The sequence below is a fragment of the Canis lupus genome, chromosome 17, assembly GCF_011100685.1.
Source record: "Canis lupus familiaris isolate Mischka breed German Shepherd chromosome 17, alternate assembly UU_Cfam_GSD_1.0, whole genome shotgun sequence".
NCBI classification, from domain to species: domain Eukaryota; kingdom Metazoa; phylum Chordata; class Mammalia; order Carnivora; family Canidae; genus Canis; species Canis lupus.
In genome coordinates this window covers 59,902,016-59,925,798 of record NC_049238.1, presented here as the reverse complement: position 1 = coordinate 59,925,798, position 23,783 = coordinate 59,902,016, and the positions used below count along the sequence as shown (strand labels likewise).

Below are 23,783 nucleotides of genomic sequence, written 5' to 3'. Positions count from 1 at the left end.
AAGGGAGCCCAGGGCAGGGATGGGGTGGGGGCTAAACAAAGAGATAGTGGGAGTTAGCAGATATTACGGAATGGGATTGAGGACTAGGAATGGAAGAATGAGGATAGGTATAAACATTTAAATATGCTTTGTTTCCTCTCATCCTTCAAAACCTGGCTTAGAAGTCTTTCTCTTTGGCTCAGGTCAAGATCCCAGGGTGGTGGGATCAAATCCTGCATCAGCCACCCTGCAGGTAGCCTGCTTCCTCCTCTGCCTGTTTCTCTGCATCTCTCTCTGTGTCTCTTATGAATAAATAAATAAAATCTTTGAAAAAAGAAAAGAGACATATTATAAGGGACACCTGGGTGGCTCAGCAGTTGAGCATCTGTCTTTGGCTCAGGGTGTGATCCTGGGGTCCCGGGATCGAGTCTTCCTGCATGGCGCCTGCTTCTTCCTCTGCCTGTCTCTCTCTCTCTCTCTCTCTCTCTCTCTCTGTGTGTGTGTGTGTGTCTCATGAATAAATAAATAAAATCTTAAAAAAAAAAAAGAAGTCTTTATAACCCTTCCTTGTACCTTAACTATATCAGATTTGTATCCAGGCCACATACCTGCTTGGAAGATATCATGTATACAATTCAGCTTTGAAAGTATCAGCTTGTGCTCTAAAATAGTTCTTTGAAAAGTCAGGGTCATTTTAAACGAGTTGCTCTACTATTGCCTTTTGAATCATTAATAACTGACATTGAAGGAAAAGAAAACTCTGAGCCTTTAGTATTAGGAATTCTTGGTCTTTACGTGAAGGTAGTCTCATATGAAGAACGGAGAAAGACAAAATATATTGCTAACAAAAATATTTTAGACAGCAAGTTCTTATTTTAAAAATTCACCTGCTCTTATAAATTCCTTTGTATTTGCTTTTGTCTTCTTTGAACTAAGAGCTTACCTGGCCAAGTGTTAGACTATTCATTTTCTGAAATTTTCTATCAGTACTAAGGACAAAATTATCTGACATAAAGAATACTTAGTCTGTGTTTGATGACAAGGGATAAAGACTTCCCATACTCCTCAGAATTCTGAGAATAGAAAGTTAGACTTAATATTTGCTGCATCCTGGTTTCTTTGTGCCTAAAATAAATTCCTAGCTATTTGGCACAAGGTGACCTCTCATTTTAACAAACCTTAAATTCCTTCTCTCTCATATCATCTTTGAAGTTTTTTGTAATATGCTAGTTCATTATGGAAATTAAGATAAAAAAATCATCTACACAAATTTCTCTTGATGTTTGCTGCCAGCTTGAGACCATAAATTCCTTTCTACCGAATACCTGCTGTGTACCAGAATTTGGACAACATGCTCTAAGGAGATGCCAAGGAAGTGTTACCCAGCAAATAAACTAGACAAGTAATAGGAGAATTGGCCTTTGGGAATTTACATTCTGTGTTAAATGGGATATAGTTACATATATATAAATACCTATATAGGAAAAAAATGTGAGAAACAAACTACCGTGTAGTATGTATACCATCATACAGCATTTTAGAGCTGAAAGGAAGTTTACATACTGTCATCATTTTCTAGGTCAGGAAAATGAAGCCTAGAAAGTTAGACTTGTCCAAGGTAGTAGTTATTGTTAACAGTAAGCATATTATTAAATATTTGTTCTCTGAAAAGTTAGGCTTCAGGAAACAAAGAGAGTCATGAAGACCTTATTCATTAGTTGTGAAGATTGAATTATTTGCATAAAAAAGAAATAATATAAAGTCATGGGTACTAAGTGTCAAGTGAGGAGTACAGTTGTACAGAATTACATAGAATGTTTTCTTTTTCTTTTCTTTTCTTTTCTTTTTTTTTTTTTTTTTTAAGCTAAACTCTATGCCCTATGTGGAGCTTTTACTCACAACCCTGAGATCAAGAGTTGCATGGTCTACCAACTGAGCCAGCCAGGTGCCCTCTGGAATTATATAGAAGTTTAGCGGGAGTAGGGGAAAATTTTATAGTTAGGGTAATCTAGACCTTAGGAGAAGAAAGACTTCAGAAGGCAATCAAGGCATGAGCACAGTGAACTAAACCAACCTTGTTTTGAGGGTAGAGCAAGTAGACAAGCAATGAGATTTTTTTTTAAAAAAAGATTTTATTTATTTATTAAAGACACACAGAGAGGCAGAGACATAAGCAGAGGGAGAAGCAGGCTCCATGCAGGAGGCCCCATGTGGGATTCAATTCTGGGACTCTGGGATCATGCCCTGAGCCAAAGGCAGACGCTCAACTGCTTAGCCACTCAGGCATCCCAGCAAACAATTAGATTAATAAAATTGTAGAGTTAAGTAAATCGGAGAGGGCCTTAAATCTCAGGCAGAGGAATTTGGTTTATACTTACAGTGAAAAATCCCCAAGCAAAGGATTGTATGTGTAGATGAGTATTTTAGGAAAATGGATTTCAGCTCTCCAGTGTGAAGTGGAAGAAGAGAGACCAGGTAGAGAGGCTGTTATAATAGTCCGGGGGGAGGGAGTTTCTACAGGGGAGATGGTAATGGGAGAGAGAAGAGATTCCAGTGATTTGAAGAAAAGTAAATAGAATTTAATAACTGCTCTTATAGGAAGGGTAGACAGTAACAATGCACATGTTCTCAATCTGGGTTATAGCAGTAGAGGAGCTTAGTTTGGCTGGTGTCTGATACATAGACTCTCCAAAGTGATACCTTGGTGGAGGCCTTTGAGGAGCACTGAGTCTAGCCCAACATTCTCAGTACTGAATATATAATTTAAGTGACTAAGTTTGCACACTTCCTAAGTTAATAGAACTTGATGTGGAGCCCATTCTTTTGACTATTGGCAGTGCTCTATTATATCCTGTTGCTTAAGAGGAGGTGGGTCAAGTGGTTAAATACACAGAGGAGATGCCTGGTAAGTGAAATAGGAAGTTGCAAGACCACATTATGATGAGGTTTCCCACAAGCTGTTTCAGTTCTCATAGGTTCTCCTTATTTTCAGACACTGCATGTATATACTGTCCAGCTCATAATGCAACAAGAGACTGGCGTTCTTTAGAGCTATCTTCTTCTGACATTCAATTCTTCACAGTCAAGGAAAAAGATCCCTTCAGATTTTAGATGTAATTCTATATACTCTCCCACCCCTGATTTTGAAGGTGAAATATCTTTTCATCTGCAGGTAGATAGGTTGCTGTGGTTACAGGCTGCAGGTGAGGTAGCCTCAAAGACTCCATCAGTCTCTTTGGGGTAAAGGGAGGAGAGTTTTGGGCCTAAATCTTTCAAGCTTACCACCCAGTCAGCAGTTACGAACAATTTACTTACATAGATCTTACTACCTAAAATGGTCAGTAAATAATGTGAATCAGTAGAGTGTTTACGCTAATGGGAAGTTTTTAGAAGATTAAATAGCCTTCTAAAAAATCCTTTAGATTTGGTTTTTAAATATATAGTCTGGTATATTTAAGCTATGACTCAGTCTCACTTCTTTTGCCTTCTGTTTTCCCTCCCTTTCCTTTTCTCTCCCTTTTCCTATTCTGCCAGGCTTTTATCTGACTGGTAACAGATACCTGAAGACTCACAATAGCATTATCTGGATCAACTAACATTTATTATGTACCTACTACAAGGGTCTTTTATTTAACTTCATATGCGAAGATGAAATATTCCTGGATAATATGACTAGGACCCTAGTAGTAACGCTTTGCAACGCTTGGCTTCTACAATGCTTACCCCATTTTAATCTTTGCCATGTCTCTTCTGTTATGACTTCTGACCCAGCTAGGAAGTAAAGGGAAGAAAACTTTACTATTTAATAGTGAGACCCTACCATGAGTTATATATAGTAAGTACTTGATATATCATCTCACCTAATACTCATAACAGTTCAATAAGGTAGATGTTTTTATACCTATTTACAGATTAATTCATCTCATATTACTGTGTTAATAAAATATCAATTCAGCCAAGATATATAGGTATTGTTGAAGGTGCTGAGGATACCACAGTGATTATCAGATGAATTCCCTACTAAGGCACAGAGAAGTTAAATAATTTGCTTGAGGTCACACAGCAAGAAAGTGACAGATAAAAAAAAAAGAAAGTGACAGATGTAGGATTTACATAGAGATCTGGTGGATTCCAAAGGGAATGTATGCAACCACTATAACATGCTGCCATTTACATATATTGCATGTTCTCTGTGATTATTTAAATAAATCAAATTATAGATAGGTATGGTGTCTAGTATTTTTTTGTTTAAAAAGGTTCTCCATGAATCCAAGAAAGAAATCTCTCTTGGTGCTGATAAGCACACCTGCCCAATAATGCTTTTCCTCTCTTCCTTCTTCTCTCCCACCCCCTCTCCACTCACTCATACTTGGGTATAAACTGGACAGTGTGACCTGCTTTGGCATGTGGATGTGTTTGTGTTTTGAGGACTGGGAGAGTTTTTGTTTCCTTGGCTTCCAGAATGTTCCTTGCCCACTTGCAAGTGCTTTCTTGTAGCATGGTGAGTAATGTGTTGCTAATGTTGTAATGTGGTCATACCAGTTGGAGTATTTTTTTTTTTCTTTTTCTCCCAGTTCTCTGATGAATATGTGAGTGAGGACTCTTGGACTGAACTTGGCCTCCTGCAGTTCATTCAAATAGAGAAGGCTTTCTGTATTCAGAGGACTAAAAAAATAGTCTTGAGGTTGGGAAGACTATTGAAATCCCATGTTGGATGCCTTGGTGGCTCATCAGTTAAGTGTCTGCCTTTGGCTCAGGTCATGATCTCAGGGTCCTGGGATTAAGCCCTGTGGGGCTCCCTGCTCAGCACACAGTCTGCTTGGGATCCTCCTCTCCCTCTGCCCTTTCCCCTGTCTCATGCTCTCTCTCTGTCTCAAATAAATCAAATAAGTCTTTAAAAAAATAAAATAAAATCCAGTGTCTTCTGCCCAGCTGAAATTGAGTTTTTTTTAGTATTCTAGGTTTATTCTTTAGCTATTATGATCCAAGAGAGTACTTGTTTTAGATTATGGTCATTATCACTATGTGCCATATCTTGGATGAACAGTGTTTGTTCTGGAGTTGGGAGCTTAACAATAGGCACACAGGTTTTGTAGTAAGCATTACCTATTAGGAAGCACTAAAAAATGTCTGTGAGAGTGAGAAGCTGAGTTTCAGTTGAGTCCTAGGGATTAATTAGGTGGGATCAAGGTGGCTGGTTTTAGAACTAGTTGGTTCCAATTAAGATTGGGATTTAGGCACATAAGGTTAATGAGATGATTTATGTGGATGTGTCTAACCTAGTGCTTGGTACTTGATTGGTGCACAGTAAGTATTAGTTAAATCTTTAAAGGTACTTGAATGGTGAGTGCTGTCAGTTTGTCTTCCTAGGGCAGTTTTCTTATCATTAACTATTCCTCCTTTTAGAAGAATATTTATTGATAATTTAACTGGGTAAAGCATTTGGAAAATGGGTTGGGGTATCGAAGATTTACATCAGATTCTTGATGAAACTGTGGTCTTAACATGTACAAATTGAATCAGGTCTAATTTAAAGGGAAATTTGTGATTTTCCTTTGCTAGGGTCCTATGCTTTTTTTGATAGCAATAGTGTTTCTGACCTAGTGGTAGAGTTGAAAATGCTTTTCAATTCCAGTTGAACTGGGTTTGATTTTGATATTTGAGATAATTGCTTATGGTGTTTCCTTTTATCTTCTGCATTTTTCTCAGCGACTCTAAGTAATACTTCAAATAGAAAGTATTTTGTGACTTGCAAAGCTAGCACTACCAATAATAGTGTTAAAAATATTAACATTTTTAAGGTTAGGGATAAGACTCATTCTAATGAAGGTTGGTTTCTTGGATTAATTTCAAGGAGAAAAACTCAGGACAGTGGGATATTTGCCAACTGACTTGTGTACTAATTCATACCTTTTGTACTTTTTGTGGAAGTGAAAAGGAAAGGCAGAGACTTTTACCCTGAAAACTTTGCCTAGGGCTATGTCATCTCGAAGGGTTGCCTATACTACTTTGACATACTCTATTGTGGGAAGAAAGTTAAACAAGATTTGACATATGTTTGATTTTAGGGATTTATAGTACATTTTACTGGAAGCATCTGTCTATATAGGAAACAACTCATTCCAGTTTATTGGTAAAGTCAACTACATTCCATTACTATGAATCCTATACTGATAAAGTATATCAGTCTAGGACAGTATGGCCTCCCAGAATGGTAAGATTAAGGAAATCGTGCCTTTCATCAAAAGTTGATGCTTTATTTCTCTCTTGGTTTTTATTTTATGTTTTATTCTTTTTAAAAAATATTTATTTATTTATTTAGTCATGAGAGACACGCAAAGAGAGGCAGAGACATAGGCAGAGTGAGAAGTAGGCTGTATGCAGGGAACCCGATGTGGGACTTGATCCTGGGACCCTGGGATCACACCCTGAGCACAAGGCAGATGCTCAACTGCTGAGCCACCCAGGCGTCTGTTTATGTTTTATTCTGTTCAAAATTTAGTTATTGCTATGATTTCATAACAGCATATGAAAACTATATTGTAGCTTTATATTATCAATAGAAAAGAAAAAGAAAAATCTATCCTTTTGTCACACTTAATTTTATCCTACCCTCTTGCTCCAAAACTTTAGACCTCAGGAATATAGTGCTAGAATATGTTCAAATCCAGTTTCTATCTTTAGTGGTGATGAGCAAAACAAAGATGATTTTCCTTAATATGATTTGTTTAAATGATTAAATTTCCTAATTAGGCATCTTTTTCTTTAGTACACATCTGTAGAAGTAAGAGATTTATCTTGGTGGCAGGAGAAAAGGAAATTTTTCATAGATAAATCCACAAAGTGGATCACATAGAGAATTGAAAGTCATCGGTATATGTGAAGTCAGATAAAGATTGCTAGAATAGGAGTCAGATAAAGATTGATAGAATAGGAGTCAACAGGGGTGCCTGGGTGGCTTAGTTGGTTAAGTATCCAACTCTTGGTTTCCGCTCAGGTCATCATCTCATGGGTCAAGGGATCGAGCCCCACTTTGGGCTCCCTACTCAGTGCTCAGTGGGGAGAAGGGGAAGGTCTGCTTGAATAGTCTATCTCTCTCTGCTGCCCCTCCTCCCCAACTTGAGTATGAGCTCTCTCTCTAAAATAAATCTTTGGAGAAAAAAAAGAGTAGCAGTCAACAGACTTTATGTTCTATACACAGTTTTAGCACTATAGTTAGCTCTGTGACTTTGGGCAAGTCATTTAATCTCCCTCACCTGGTTCTCAGTGTTCTCATCTGTAATTTGAGGGTATGGAATGAAGTGATCTCTGATGTCCTGGTTCTAAAGTCCATAATTCCAAAGTACCAAACAAGGAAAATAGACTGACTTTCTGCACCTCATCACCAGACTTGTTCCACATTAGACCCGAATGTGCAAGGTTAATTATGTAAAAATAGAAATGTATAGTTTGTATTCCCAGGTAGACTAGAATTGTCAGATTATGTTATATGCTTATAACTAATTTCATATGTTTAAATATAAGAGGCTCGGTTGCTTTTATTTTAAATTTTATTTAAAAAATTTGAGAGAGAGCACAGGGAGAAGAGCAGAAGGGGTGGGAGAGAGGCAAGTAGACTCTGTGCTGAGTACAGTTTATAAGTTTGTTTTTAGAATGAGAGAGTGTGTGATGGCCCCTGTCCTGTCCACCTCCAGAGAGAGGGAAAGAGAGAATCTTGAGCAGCCTCCACACCTAGCATGGAGCCGGACACAGGGCTCCATCTCACAACCCTAAGATCCCTGAGCCAAAATCAAGTCAGATACTTAACCAGCTGAGCCACCCAGTTGCGTGAGGCTTGGTTGCTTTTAAAAGAAAAATTATTATTATTTTTTAAAGATTTATTTATTTATTTATTTATTTATTTATTTATTTATTCATGAGAGGCACACAGAGAGAGGGCAGAGACATAGGCAGAGGGAGAAGCAGGCTCCTGGTGGGGAGCCCAATGTGGGACTTGATCCCAGGACCCCAGGATCATGCCCCCAGCCAAAGGCAGACACTCAACCACTCAGCCACCTAGGTGTCCCTAAAAGAAAAATTATTACCACAAATGGCACAACCTATACAAATGAAAGAGACCCAAAATTATTTGGGTCTCAGGATATCCTGGGTTGGAGTTTCTGCTTCCTAACTCCAACTTGGAAATAGAAATATGTGTGTATTGGTGGAGTTAGTGGTGAGTGGGGAGGATGGGGACAGTAGTGTGGATGAATATGGATAGTATTTTTAAAAGCAAAATATTAAATAATTCTTTAGTCTGTTGAGCTTGCATGGCTAGACTGATTGGATTTCGCCATAAATGCCTATAGAATTGACAAACCCTGTAATTCAAACTCAGAATACCTAGATCCAAACTTCTTGCTCTCTGGGTATCATTTAAGCTTTGCAAGTTTCCCTGTCTGTATGTATTTTCCATCAGAAAAGAGGGGATTAAAAATCTCAAAAGGAGTATTTAATTTTTAGAATTCTTATTGAGGTCATATTTGTGAAAGTGCTATGAAAACAAAAATTACAGCAAAATAAAAGTAATTTTTAGTGAACAGACAGCTGTACAGTTGTATTTGTTCCATGTAGACCTTGATTATATGTATCAGTGGGGTAGATGATGACATTTGAAACCAGTAAATAATTCACAAGCCTGTTTCAAATATAGATTAACTGTCAATCATCCATACACATGGACTAGTATGAATAACTTAGAACTACAAATTTTGTTAGGCATCTACTATGTGCCAAGCAATCTTTTAGGCCTGTTTAGAATTTTTTAAAATATAAAAGAAAGGTGCTAACCTCAGGGATTTTAATTCTGTTTGGAATATATCTCGTTTTCCAGCCTGAGGATCTCTTACACATCCTTAGAAACCCAGCTTGAGAAACTTCCCCCACCCATCCAGGTAAACTAGTTGTTCTTAAACCTCTTCCTACCCCATTGGGCATAAATGACATGTTTAGATTTTTCCCAGCAGACTGGAGTGCCCTGAAGGTAGGACTGTGGCTTCTCTTCTTCATTTATATCTATCTCCAAGGCTCCAGAGCAGTGCCTGGTACATGGTGGACCCAGCTTGGTAAATTTTGATTGAATGACTGATAGTCAAATTGGAGACCTAAGATGCGAGTATCAGGAAAGCCAACTAATACTACAAGGCAGTATGTGATAACAGCAGGTGACAGTGAATGTTGCACATACTGGGCCTGGAGTTCAAATGAGGTCTAGATATGACTAGGATAAATGAACTATGGAACTTACAGATGGAGAATTTTAAACATAGTAATAAAAAGTATCTTTCTTGGGATCCCTGGGTGGCGCAGCGGTTTGGCGCCTGCCTTTGGCCCAGGGCGCGATCCTGGAGACCCAGGATCGAATCCCACGTCGGGCTCCCGGTGCATGGAGCCTGCTTCTCCCTCTGCCTATGTCTCTGCCTCTCTCTCTCTCTGTGTGACTATCATAAAAAAAAAAAAAAAAAAAAAAAAAGTATCTTTCTTTGGGTGGGGTTATATAATTTTATAAAGGACAAATTTCCTTTTCTAATTGTTTAGGGCTTTAAAAAAATTAGTAGTTGTGTGCTGAAGGAAGTTAATTTACCGGAAGTTTACAAAATGAATTTCCTATGGATAGCTAGTTGTAGATAGTTCGTAATTAGAATTTTTTTCCTCCCACTATTTCTCTCCTTGAATAGAGGTTCTTTCTTTTTTTTTTTTTTTTTTTGAATAGAGGTTCTCTAATTGACAGTGAAATGACCAGTGGTTAGAAATCAAAGGGAGAAAAGACTGTCAGCTACTAAATGTGACTTGAGTCTAGAGAATGTGTTTTACTATTATTGGACTAGCCTCTTGATTTGTAGTATTTATTTTTTCTCTCATGTCAAAAGTGTAGCAATCAGATTCTTTAATGGCCTAAGGAGAACTTTTATTTTTACACACTATTTTTTTAAAGATTTTATTTATTTATTTTAGAGAGAGAGAGAGTATGAGAGGGAGAGAGAGAGAGAAGGAGCAGGGGGAGGGGCAGAGAGATGGGGAGAAGCAGACTCCCTGATGAGCAGGGAGCCCGTTGTACGGATTGGACAACGTAGGGATTGGTTGTAGGGTTTAATCTTTGGACTCCAGGGCACTTAAACTGACTGAGCCACCCAGGCGCCCCCAGACTATTCTTTTAAAAGTTGAATGTATTGAGAATCAAACCTTGAACTATATTTGACCCAAGCTGAAAGGAAAGAAAAAATCTGTTGTGTGTGGCAAATAGAAATACTGGTCTGGATCTAAACAAATCAACATTAATATGATTTTTGTTTCTATTCAAGTTACTGTTGTGCCAATTTTATAATAACAGACTTTCTCTATGACTCTCTGCCCTTATTATTCTAAAGGTCACTTCCATTGTACACATCTTCTGAATTATTAAATTTCCCAAGTAACTGTAATCCAAGGAGCCTTTTATCAGTAGCACTGAAAAGACAAATGCCAATTCATAAGGAGTTCTCTGTGAACTCCCTGATCTTTATGTTAGTGTTAGGCTGTTAATGGATTTATCTCTTAGAGATTCATTTTGCTATTTGTAGGTCTCAGAAAAAAAAAGAAATTTCTTGAAAAAATAGTTAAATCTTGTTCTGAAATGCACATATTAGTAGTAGTGTTAAAGCCATGGAGCTGATTCTTTAGTTCTTCCTGGTATATATCCACAATAGCATATGGTAAACTAATAAATTGGGAATGGTACATTATATGATTGAGTCTTTGGGTTGAGTTTTTTTCTTTTAAGTTTGATTTAGAGAGAGAAAGTGGCTATTCCTCGAGTATATACTGTGATGGAGGTAGAAAACAACCCAGAATTGTGCATGGTGAGTAGGAGGGGATGTAAACATTTTACCCCCCAAAAAATAGACCACATGCATGATATTAAGAGAATATTATAAAATCTTTGAATTTGGAATGGGTAGAGTAGTAAGGGATAAAGGTGGGGAGGTAGGACTGATAGATTAAGACATTAGAATTTCAGGGGCACCTGGGTGGCTTAGTGTTTGAGCGTCTGCCTTTGGCTTGGGTCATGATCCTGGGGTCCTGGGATCAAGTTGCAAATTGGGCTCCCCGCAGGGAGCCTGCTTCTCCCTCTGCCTGTGTCTCTGCTTCTCTCTCTGTGTCTCTCATGAATGAATAAATAAAATCTTAAAAAAAAAAGTAGTTAAGAAAAAAGACATTACAATTTCAGCAAATATGTGTATCTTTACTCTCCCTGGAAATTTGGGAATGAGTGAGCTATTTAGCTGTGTCTGTACATCTAGGAGAGGACAGACAGTTTTCTTTTGTTGTTATTTTGCTTGAGGGACCATCTGGTAGAAGGTACAACCAAAGGAGTCCTTTTATGACGTTTTCTTGGAGGCTCAAGGAGTTGAAAGACATTGGAATGAGAATGATAGACTGGGTCCTGTGTGCATGTGTTGACAATAACTTCGAGATAGCTGTGGGACTGGAGGTTTTTTTGGGAGGGGTAGAGGGAGCTTCTGGAGGAAATATACAGGGGCTATATTGGGCAACAGTGGAATGAGGCAGAGTATATGGGGGGAATAAGGCAGTAGGAAGGCAACTGACCATTTTTGAGGACTTGCTATGTGCTTGGTACCGCCCTAATGTACATTCAGTTATTTAATCCTAACAAGAGGTCTGAAATGCAGATATTTTCCCCATTTTATACATGAAGAACTGGAGGCACAAAATGGTTCTGTTATTTACCCATAGCACAGCCCTTAGTAGGTAGACTGGTATTTTTTTTTTTTTTAAGATTTTATTTATTTATTCATGAGAGACAGAGAAAGAGGCAGAGACACAGGCAGAGGGAGAAGCAGGCTCCATGCAGTGGGACTCGCTCCTGGGACCCCAGAATCACGCCCTGGGCTGAAGGCAGACACTCAACCACTGAGCTATCCAAGCATCCTGGTAGACTGATATTTGAACTTGAATCTGTCTCTGAATCCAGAGCCAGTTCTCTCTCTCATTGTGCTGCTGAAAGGAGTTGCAACAGGGAGACTGGCGCATGGGTGGGTGTCACACGTTTTCTTAGTCCTCCCTGGGCTGGGGGTGCTGTAGGATAAGGGTCTAGTCTTGAGTCAGATAGGCTGGCTTTGTGAAAATCCTGGCTCTGGCACTTTTTACCTTTATGATCTTGAGTGGATTACCTAACCTTTGTGAGCTTTAGCAACCTCATCTATGTGATAGGGTTAACCATCCAAATAAACCTCCTAGAGTTCCTTGGAAGTTAAAATGAAAGAATGCCTGCAGCTTTAACACATATTACTCCCTTTCACTTCTTTCTATCTCTGGGTTGTAATATAGGTCTACATAGGTCTCCTTGGTATGGAGTTGGGTCATATTCCCCCCCCCCCCTTGTTTTTTGAAGAAGGCTATATTTTGTTTCTTTTACTTGTAAGGACCCATATTAATTAAAAACAATCTGCCAAGGGAGTCTTTGGTTTTTCCCTCCCACCTAACCAAGAATTGTGTGAAATTTCTAAGAGTTTTTGTCCCTCCGCTCTCTCCCTATCTGGATTCCTTGGGACTGACATCATAGACGTGGAGGAGTCTCTGACCTTTGAAAATTCTTGACAGTCTTGAATGTTGTGGTTTTCCAGTGAGTTTTGGGAGGAGTCAGAGGGGACTTGGGCACAGCTGTAGTGCATGTGGGACTGGGAGGAGGTATAGTGTGAGAATGTGGATGCTGGGGGATGTAGTAGATGAGAAAATGTAGGGTCAATGGTTTTTAAGACACTTTAACATAACTTCTCTATAATCAGTATTTAATTTTGGGTCACTTTTCTCTGTTACGAAGTAGTTGGGCACACAGAGCATGCAGACTGTAATGTTAGTCTGGGTTAAACAACGTTTAGGAAGAGAAATCTGTTGCAAATAAGATCTTTAACAATCTGAAGCCAGTGTCTTTCAGTTGAGCCACTGTTTTAGATCTGCCTGTTTACAACACTGATTATCTGATTATCAGCAGTACTGGTGTGTGTATGCGTGTGTGTTTGCGCGCGCATGCACATGTCCACATGTATGCATACCATGGGGTACTGTACAAATACGGTTTAGTTTATCTGAACCCAAATTGAGTACCTACCAGGCGCTTAGGTATTAGGGATACAGGGTGAACAAGACAAGATTCCTGCTCTCAAATTGCTCCTGGTTTAGTGGGGAGACAAACATGTAAATAAACACAAGTACTCAGTGGTGTGATAAATAACATTATGGAAGTAGAGTGCCAGGTGCAGCAGCAAGGAGGAAGTGGGCAGTTTACGTTTGGAAGCCGAGAAAGTTTTACAAGTGAGGTAGTACTTCAGTTAACCCTATAGGATAAAGAAGAATTCACCTGCTAGACCACAAGTCCTCCCAAGCAGCGGGAACAACATGGACAAAGGAACTGAAGTATAAGCACATGGGATACTTGGAGAACTACCTGGAGAGGAAGGGGAATGGTGGCAGGTGAATGAGGCCAGAGGGTTAGGTAGATCCCAATTGTGAAGGGATCTTATGCTTTAGTCATTGAAGAATTTAGAGCAGCGAGCTATACCTATTTGCATTTCAGATTGATCAGCCTCTACCAGCAACCAATGGCTGGAGAGAGGAAAAGGGAGAGATTAGGAAGCTGTTCCCTGGAGTCCAGGTTATCAAAGCCTGAGAGAGAATAAAAGAGTTGTAGCTTATGGAGAGTGTGCTATGGATTTGGGAAATTTTAAAGGGAAAATTAGTAAAACTTCATAAAAGATTATTTGTGAATGAGGATAAGATAAGAGAGAAGTCCAGGGTGGCTCCCAGGCTTTTGTGACTTGGATATTAGGGGAGATGATGGTACCATTTGCTAGAATAGGCAATACTGGAAGAGGAGTAGTTTGAAAGGAGGAAGGACAGAGATTGAGCTTATGTATTTTATGTGTTGAGTTTGAAGTGTTATGTGGGATTCCCAGGTAAGCTGGAGAGTTTGGGACTCCAAATACATTGAAGTTATCAGGGGCAAGAATGAAACTTCTCATGGAGATGATCTAAATTGAAAATATGGAAGGCCTGAGGTAGAACCTTGGTGCACTAACCTTTTTAGGAAGAGGAGTCCACAAAGGTGACAAGATGCAGAGCCAGAGAGGCAGGAAGAGTGATCAGTATCACATGCTACAAAGAGATCACTTTAGATAAGCAGTAAGGATAATTGTGATATTATTGTAAGTCAGTGTCATTCTCCTTCAGTAGAAGCACATTTTGGTAGGTTGAGGACTGCATCTAAGGCAAGAAAATAGCATCAGTGAAAGTGGTTGATTTTAGGGAGTTTTGCGAGGTGGGGAGAAGAGAAGCTGGCGGGGTAGGGACTGGGGAGGAAACCTGAAAGAACTCCTCTTGCTTCATAATGTTTTCTGTGAAGTTGGAGGCAAGTCATATGTCAGGAGTGAGGGAGGTGATAAGGATTGTGTAGGAGAGTGGTGGAGGTGTGGGAGAGTGGCTGACAAGATTGGTTGACTTGAACCAGAGGCAAACAGAAGACAAGTATTTCCTTGAAAGTAATGAGACTGAATACCATTTATTTGTAGTTGGGATGCTCTGTATGGTTATGTGATCTGATCTTGCTTACTAGCCCCAGGTAGTAACAGAGAAGTTGAATGTGGGAGTCACCCAGGTTGGGCAGATGAAATAGAAGAATAGCAGAACTAAGTTTTTACTGGAAAATAAATGGTCAGTTATTGGATTCATACTCAGTTGGCAAGAAGGGACAAAGTGACATCTATCCATTTTTTCTCTGTCGTCACTGCTGTCATCCTAGTCCAGCTCACTGTTATGTCTTTGCAATAATTTCCCAACCAATCTTCCCTAAATCTACTTGTGTTCCTTCCACACTCTTCTCATTACAGCCAGGGAGATCTTTTAATACTTCAAATCTGGTCATGTCCTGCCCCTACTTACAACTGATCAGTGGCTTTTCATTACTTTTAGGATAAAATCTCAATGTTTAACAGGGTCCATTAAGCTCCCTCTTAACCCTTACTTTGTACCATTTTCACCTCTATGTTTCTTCCTGCCACAGAACATTGATAGATGTTTCCCCTGCTTAAGCATTCTTCCTTTCCCAGTTTGTCCCTGTAATTCCTGTCACTTCCTTGGGAAAGCTTTTTCTGACTTCCTGTAGGAGATAACACCCATCTCTGCAGCATTTCTTTCTTTCTTTCTCTCTCCTTTTTAAAAAGATTTTATTTATTTGAGAGTGAGAGAGAGCATGAGAGGGGTGAGGGGCAGAGGGAAAAGCAGGCTGCCCACTGAGCAGGGAGCCCAATGTGGGTCTTGATCCCCAGACTCCAGGATCATGACTTGAGCCGAAGGCAGGCACAGGGGCACCTAGGCGCCCCTCCAGCATTTCTTTATTACAATTTTCAGTGAAATTTTGTGGTTTTTTTTTCTCCACTGGAATCTTTGTGAGGATAAAGATTGTGTCTGTCTAGTTCACTTTTGTTTCTAATGCTAATCATAGTGTACCTAACACATAGTAGGCATTCCATGATTTTTGTTGAATTAGTGAATAAGGTGGTTAAGGAATTGGCTGTCTTAGTCTGAGGTGAGGATATCTTGAGATAAGAGAGCAGGCTTAGTAGTAGAGAAGGAAAGCTGGAAGGAAGTGAGATTGTAGCCAAAGTAAGATTTCTGATGTTGAAAAAAGAGAGGTGGAGCAGTTTTAGGAGATGGCAGGACCCAGGAATGAGGTGCTGGAGTAGAGATGAAGGTCTTTGCAGTTGATGAGATTATAAAACTCTTACAGCAGAAACATTGGATGGATTATGTAGGTGGCTGTTGAAATTGCTGAGGAAAATGGTAGGATTTAAAGTGAGAGTGATAGAAGGCAGGTGTCTAACTCTTTAATAAATATGAGAGATAAGCACAGCCCTTTCCTATGTGGAAGAAGTCAGTGAGTAAGAATCAGTGCTGGGGGATCCCTGGGTGGCTCCCTGCCTTTGGCCCAGGCACGATCCTGGAGTCCTGGGATCGAGTCCCACGTCGGGCTCCTGGGATACAGCCTGTTTCTCCCTCCTCCTGTGTCTCTGCCTCTCTATATAAAATAAATAAATAAATAAATAAATAAATAAATAAATAAATAAATAAAAGAATCAGTGCTGTTTGGGGGTCCGGTAATGTCCTAGTACCTTGGGAGGCAGTGTGGGCAGTCGAACATGTGTCCAAAATATCTGGGTTCAGACTTTGGACAACCCACCTGATTTTTCAAGCCTATTTGTTCCTCTATTTGTAAACACAGTTTTATGTGAAGAAATGTTTTCTCTAATTCTTTTTTATGAAAACGCCATCATTCCTGGGAGCAGATTTTATTGTTCTGGAGAAGAGAACAGAGGCTAGGCTGTTAGGTGGAAGTTACAGAGGAAGTTACAGATTTTACTGTTCTGGAGAAGAGAACAGAGGCTGTTAGGTGGAAGTTACAGTTACAGAGGTGGAAGTTACAGAGGTGTTGGAACTTACAGAAGTTACAGAGGTGGTCTGGTCATTTAGTTTAGGAAAAGTGTTTTCTAACTCTTAGAACTGTCCAACAGTAAGAGGGACATCGTGGCAAAGGATTGAGTTTTCCAACAAAACTTGTATCCATGTAGAGACTGGGTGATTTCTCTGTCAGAGATGTAATAGAAAGATTTCTACATGAGGGCAAGCATTGGATTAAGTAATCACTAACGTCTCATCCAGTTGGAGGATTGGAGAGTTTTGACCTAATTGAGGTTTGTCTAAACACCATTCAATCAACAGATGTTTGAGTGCCTCCTCTGTTTCGTTTGAAAGTTTGAAAGCCAGTATTTTCTTTTTTCCTTCCTGTGTGCTGAGACAGAGCCAAGGACGTGCGTGCTAGTCCATGTTGTGGATATTTCCCATTTGGAATTTGAGAAGCTCAAGCCAGGTGTTGGTGGTGATGTAACAAAAGCTACTGTCCTCATCTGTTGGATGGGGTTAGGGTGGAGTCTGTGGTCTCTACCTGGAAGCATCAAATATAAGAATGTGCTGCCAAGAAGTTTGGTTTAGTGCTTTTTTGAATTTCTTAGCAAGTCATTCTAGATCATGCTGGATCTCTAAATTACTTCTCGAAAATAATTTTTGGAAAGAATGACCTACTATGTTGGCAAATGAGATCTATGATGCTGTGACATTGGTGGTTCTTACTGGCTTTCTCAGTCACAGGAGCCTATGTCTGGCTGCAAAATTGCCTACATGCCTATGGCTTAATCAACTCTCTCTTCTGCTGAGCATCTTTTTTGCTGATTGCTATTTGTGTGCCTACCCTGTATCTCCCACAGTCTGTCAGTTATTAAAATGGCTTTACTAAGTTCCTTTGCATATTTTTTTTTTAAAAGAGAGAGGATTGAAATTCATTTTGCAGTTATGCTCTTGGTTTTGGATTAGTCATGCTTTCAAGTTATTTGGGCTGCAACCATCTCTTGTGACCTCTAAGACAGTAACTAAAATGGGCTTGGAGAAGAAATTCTTGTCTGTATTAGGGGAGGGAGAAACCATTCATTTATGAATTCTGAAGGAATTTAATTCTTGTATAAGATGTAAGGAACTAATTTATTTTATAACCTAACATTTTGAATTTGAGGTATGCTAGGCCAAAAGTTCCTTATGTTATCGGCAGCCTTTTCTGACAATTGTGGAAGAATGGGAGGAAATTAGACATTGACAATGCATCAACTAAACTAAATGTCAGGATCATGGTTTATGAGGCTATAGAGAACAGGAGAGTTTCATTTTTTAAACCTGGAAAGGACCTTAAAGGTCATCGAATCCATTGAATTCAGTCTGCAACTGAAACCCTGTAAGTAATTTGACCAGGGTGGTTAAGACCAGGGTAGACTCTTAGAAATAGAAAGGTGATAGGAAGTATGAAGGACCCTGGACTTTCTCATCTGCCAAGTTAAGCCAAAAATTTGGTAGTGGCTGATGTGGAGGTTCACTTAGTCATTTAATCATTTACTCATCAGGCATTTATTGACTGCTACAATATTGTAGGTGCTGTGTTAGATGCTAGTTGTTGGGGCTATGAATAGGAATAAAACATGTCCCTATACTCAAGTTAGTGACTTACTGGTTTTATGATCCACAAATCATTGCTGTTTATTTGCCTTAATATTTCTAAGGAATGCAGAAAATCAGGATCCAATCATACCACTAAACAAGTTTTGTCCTGGGGTTGGGGGACGTTTGAAGAAAAGGTATCTGAGTCACCCTTAGACTTAAGATTGTTTAGGAGGAGATGTTTCTGCAGTGTGTCACCAGAGTCACCTTTTTTACCTTTGAGAATTCTACTTTTGGCCTTCTCTAAAAGGCAAGGAATTGGTGGGTGTGGTAGGGCAGGTGTGTTAGGGTTATTTTAGCAGCAAGCCCTCTTCAGAGAACTGTAAACCTGTCTAATGTGGCAGAATTTGGTTAGAGATCGTTCTTTACTCTGCTACTGCTTCCTCAGCTGGAACTGCTAACTTTAGAGGAATGTGGATTGGTGCCAGGCTATCAAGTCAGGGACAGAGTTTCTGCCAAAGTCAAGTCTGAAAGAGATCTTTTTCAGGTGAACTTACTTGGCTCGTTTGTCCATGGTGGATATTTGGCTCATTTGTCCATGGTGGAGAAAGGCATGTTTCCTGGGTTCATGAAATTAGTGGACAAAAATGGACTTTTGTGTACCTTTGAGATCTCCACTCTGCTTTGTGTAATAGCTTATTTTATTGTGAGTAGTTTTAGCTATCAGCTTGCTCCTTCTACATCCTCAGCTAGCCTCAGAACACTAGTCAGCTCTAAAGTTATTCAGTATATAGTATTCATTTGTTCGTTTATCCATTCATTCAGCAAATATTTACTGAGGGCCTCTATGCCACGCACTGTGCACGTATCAAGTGATACATGCTGAGGACACATTAGTGAATAAGACACACAAGCACTCGGCTTTCAAGAAACTTACATATTAGAGGAGGAGGGTAGACAGTAACCTACTAAAATAATTTCAGTTTATATCAGGTGCCAGGAAGGAAATAAAACAAGGTGGGGAGTTCTTCCGGGTGGTTAGTCTGCTGCTTTCTTCCATTAATTTCGATAAGCAACCTGATGGATGGAAATGGAATACTCTAGAAAGGTAGAAGAAAAGCATTATTCAGAATGACATTAAGTTTTGTGATTAATTTAGAAGAATTTAATGAGGAATTAGGAAACTAAAGGTTGCACTTTATAATAAATACAGCTGAAATAAATGAGCCGGGATAGTTTCTCCATTTGGTTAGGAAGCTGCAGAAATTGGGCTATGATCATCCTATTTCAGTATAATTTGAGCCTTATGTATTTATTTCCTCCTCAGGTAGAGGCCTGAATTTTGATCTATGTCCACCCTACCTCAGCTGCCTGAAAGTACTTAATGATCACATGACCCTGGACATGGATGCTGTCCTGTCAGATTTTGTCCGTTCCACAGGTGCAGAGCCTGGGCTGGCCCGAGATCTCCTGGAAGGTAAGGAGTCACGAGGGGGAAAATGAGAAGAGAGAAAGTCAATGCCATGTTTATTGTTAAGATGACTTGGAACAATTAAGGTGATCAGAAAAATACTTTATGACAGACCTTACGTTTAAATTGCTTCTAATAATCTACCTGTGTATGACTTAACATAATTTTAAAGTGCAAAATTCCCTTTTCTCCTTGAAAAGTTAAATTCACTGTGAATATATGCTTAGGTAATGCAAGTGAAATTTTATATAAATCCACTAAAAGCATAATTCTAGATGTGTAAGTCTTCCTCTTTATATATAAACAGCTTTGGGATTTTTGTATTTCGGATCATTTGTGGTTTTGTTTCTTGCCTTCCCTAATTTGGGGTGATTCCATGTAGAGTGAATTAAGTTAATATTTTTATTATGCTGCCATGTTTATTTCTATCTGTATGTACACATAAGCATGAACATTCTAGATTTTAAGGTCCTTAAGGCTTGGAATTGTGTCAGTAGGATTCTTTGTTTGGAGTCATAATTAACAGATGTTTTTTGATGATGGAACTATATAATGACAAAACTGGGTAAGCCTGAGGAGAGAGGGGCAAGTTCTTAGCATATATTCTAATGTTTTAGATCGTCATCGCTTAGCAAAGTATGACAGTTTGACATTTGCTTCCACCTTTTAGGAAATGGAAGATCTGGGTTTAAACTCCAGTTTGCTAATTCAGTGTGACTCTGCCCTTGACTGACATTTTTTATCTCCTACTATCTTCTTCTTCTTCAGCCTGGCCCAACTTGTCACCTTTCCCTGGTCACGTTAAGTTGTTTTCTAAGTCAGCAGTGTCCCTTCCTCCATTTTTCTTTAGAAATTCTCCTCATCCTTCTGGATTCAGCTCAAATGCTTCTTCTTCCTCTTGTACTCTTGTAACATGTGTTCAATATGTGTGAGGTACTTGAGATAGATACATTGTTTTATTCTTACAATCACTCTGCAATATAGGTTTTATTATCCCACTTTTATGATTTTAAAAACTGAAGTTCAGAGAAGTTAAGTGGAATTTGAACATAGGCCATCTGTTTTCAGAGGCTGGCTTTTAACAATTATGTTACAATTAATATTTGTTTAATCTGTCTCACACACACGTGCACACACTTCTGTGCTATGAAGGAAAAGTTGAGGTACTATGGAAGTGTAAGAGAGAAACCTAAATTTAGATACAGGGTATAGAAAGGCCTTTCTAAGGAAGTGACATTTGAGCTGAACCCAGAAGGGTATGTGGGAGTAGCAAGGCAAAAGGGATAAGAGGAGAGTGTTGATACAGAAGCTTGTACAAGGACATAAAGTGAAACAGAGTTTGGCACTGGGTAGAAAGAGTGGGGCAAGAGTGGTAGGAAATGGGTAGAAAGGCAGGAAGCAGAATATGGGGCCCTTTGTAGACTGTGGTAAGAAGTTTAAATGTCATTCTGTGTTCAGGGGGAAGCTGGTGAAGGATTGTAATCAGGGGAGTGAAGTGATGGGATTTGAATTTTGGTTGAAGGTTATGGAACATGTTGGAAGGTGGCCAGAGAAGTGATCAACCCAATTAAGACAGTTGCCACAGTTGAGGTGAGAGATGATGGTGGCTTGAACTGCTGTGGTAGCTGTAGGGAGAAAAGTGGATGGATTTAAGATAGAATTTAGAAGGGAAATCAAAGGGTTTGATCTTCATTTTCTCCCTGTCTCTGTCTTTCTCTCTTGCTTTTTCCTTTAAAAGTTAACTTTGGTTTATAGTATAAAGAACAAATTCGAAAGAGGACATGTTAGGGGAAGGGAGATTAGCCAAGCCCCTCCCAGAGACCAGGGGATGATCATGAGGACTTTTATGGGGACAGTGACAGTAAAAATGGACATGAACAGATTTGAGAGATGTTCCATGAGTGCAAACATTGACTAGATAGTGAGGGCGGAAAACGAATTGGGTCTCAGTAGTGAGGAACTGAAGGTGACTGAATTTTCTGGCCTAGAGGGCTTGTGATGCCATTACTGGTTTGGGGAATATCGAAGGAGGAGTGGAAGGAAGGAAGGAAGGAAGGAAGGAAGGAAGGAAGGTAATAGGAATGAAGGAAAGAAGGAAAGGAAGGAAAGGAAGGGAAGGAAGGGAAGGAAGGGAGGAAGGAAGGAAGGAAAGGAAGGAAGGAAGGAAGGAAGGAAGGAAGGAAGGAAGGAAGGAAGGAAGGAAGGAAGGAAGGAAGGAAGATGATGGATATCCCATTTTGGACAAGATGGGCAAATTGGTTGTTAGGGCCTGTTTTTCAGAGGTTTACCACACAGTTACAAATACAGGGCCAGTGTTCAGTATAATGTTCTGTATTTCCAGCTGTATGGTAAACATTCATTCATTGATTTGTTGAGTCAAGACAAAAGGCCTTCATTCTTCAACAAATATTTATTGAGTACCTACTATATGCCACGTTCTAGGTACTTGAACAAAACAAAACAAAAATCCCTGCCCTTATGTTCCAGCAAGACAGTCAATAAATAATAAGCATGATAACCAAATCATTGTGAAGTATATTTTAAGATGTGAAGTGCTATGTGATGAGGGTAGGTTGTGATTTTTACTTGGGTAGTCAAGCAGGCCTTATTAAGGATGTGACATTTGAACAAATACCTGAAGGAGATGAAGAGTTGTCTGTGTAGATAAACTGGGGAGAGAGCCTTCCAGGCAGTTGGGACAGTTGTTGGAAAGGCCATAGGTGGGAGCAGTTGTAGCATATGTATAGGGGTAACAAAGAGGCCAGACTGACTGAAGCCATGTGAGCAAAGGAAGTTGGAACAAATGATGAATGTAATGGGTCAGAAGTAAATTCATCAGGTATTAATGATTCGTGTAGCTAAAACTGAGGAATTATAGTAATAACAAGACATCACAGCAACAGCAATAAATGCATATAAAAAAACTTACTGTGTTTTTAATTCATTTGATCTTCGTAACATTCCTATGTGGAATCATCTCCACTTTCACAACCAGGAAAATTGAAGCACAGGGAAAAGGTTGGAAAAGTAGGCCAGGTCATAGAAAGCCTTGAATGTCAGACATAGGAACCTAGAATTTATTCTGTAGGCAGTGACAAGCAGCAGTTTTGATACTGGAACTGAAATGATCAGAACTGTGCTTTGGAAAGATTAATCTCATGGGATACTTTAGAGTGGATTGGAGGTGGGACAGTGGGTGATAGGAATTGAATTAAGTGGGTATCAGATGGAATAGAATAGAAGTGTGAACAGTCATAAAATATATGACAAGTCTATCATTTAAGATCTTTTCTTCAGGAGAGTAGTGATTCTTAAATTTGAGGCCAGGCAGTTACCATTTTCTTTTGGTAATCTGATGACAGCTGTCAGCTCTTTTTCTTTAGGAAAATGCACACACCTATACCTTTTTATATAATTTCAGATGGTTTAGGTCTAGGCTAAGAACTCTCTGGATTTCAGAATTGAGAGACCTGGGCTTTTAGTCACACTTTTCCTTGGTGCAAACTAGCTTTACATTTAGGCAAGTCACTCTTCTTTAGGCTGCTTTTGTTTTATCTGTGGTCTCTGAGGGCCCTTTTAGTTCAGAGACACAAAGATTCAATGCTCACAAAGCTGACTTAGGAAATAGACAACAGGTAAATAGATTGTCGTATTGTAGACTAAAGTGTTAAGAAAATTAAAGCACAATAAGAAACAGGAGAATGGTGGAAGTATACATAAATTTTATTTGCTAGTTTTGAGAGGATGGTTTGGGTGATTATTCTAGGTTTTTCCACAGTTTCCCTGTACTCTGAGTACCCAATTCAAGTTTTGATTTGTCTCTTGCCAGGAAAGAATTGGGACGTGAGTGCTGCCCTCAGTGATTTTGAACAGCTACGTCAAGTCCATGCTGGGAACCTGCCCCCACCCTTTAGTGAAGGGAGTGGTGGCTCCAGGACCCCTGAAAAAGGGTTTTCAGATCGAGAGTCTGCCCGTCCTCCCCGACCCACGCTGCAGCGGCAGGATGATGTCATTCAAGGTACTGGGGTAACTGAGGGGTGTTTCTGTAGATGGAGTAGAGAGGAAGGGAGGGCACTGCTAAATGGAGTCATCCTTCACAGATGATCCTCTTCCTTCCTCTGCTCCCCTGACAGACTGATTAGAGGTGGCCTCAGTCTGCCTCAGTGCGGGAGGCCCGCACTGTCCCACTGCATCATGTGTATTACCCTGTACAAAGGCCTTTTTCAGATCTGGGAGAGAAATGGATGAAAGAGAACAACCTAGT

At 39.6% G+C, this 23,783-nt stretch overlaps 1 protein-coding gene across 4 annotated transcripts in view; it reads left to right on the top strand.

Annotated features, from left to right (window-relative positions):
* OTUD7B (OTU deubiquitinase 7B) overlaps window positions 1-23,783 on the top strand; it is a 55,465-nt gene that overhangs the window by 11,868 nt on the left and 19,814 nt on the right. For 2 of the 4 annotated variants that reach the window (XM_038562084.1, XM_038562085.1), the window contains 2 exons: window positions 19,376-19,525; window positions 23,349-23,537. In XM_038562084.1, the coding sequence (XP_038418012.1) occupies window positions 19,441-19,525; window positions 23,349-23,537 (274 nt within the window). In that variant the 5' untranslated portion in view covers window positions 19,376-19,440. Of the gene's footprint in view, window positions 1-19,375; window positions 19,526-23,348; window positions 23,538-23,783 lie in introns of those variants that run through there. The other 2 variants (XM_038562083.1, XM_038562086.1) reach the window with 2 other exon arrangements.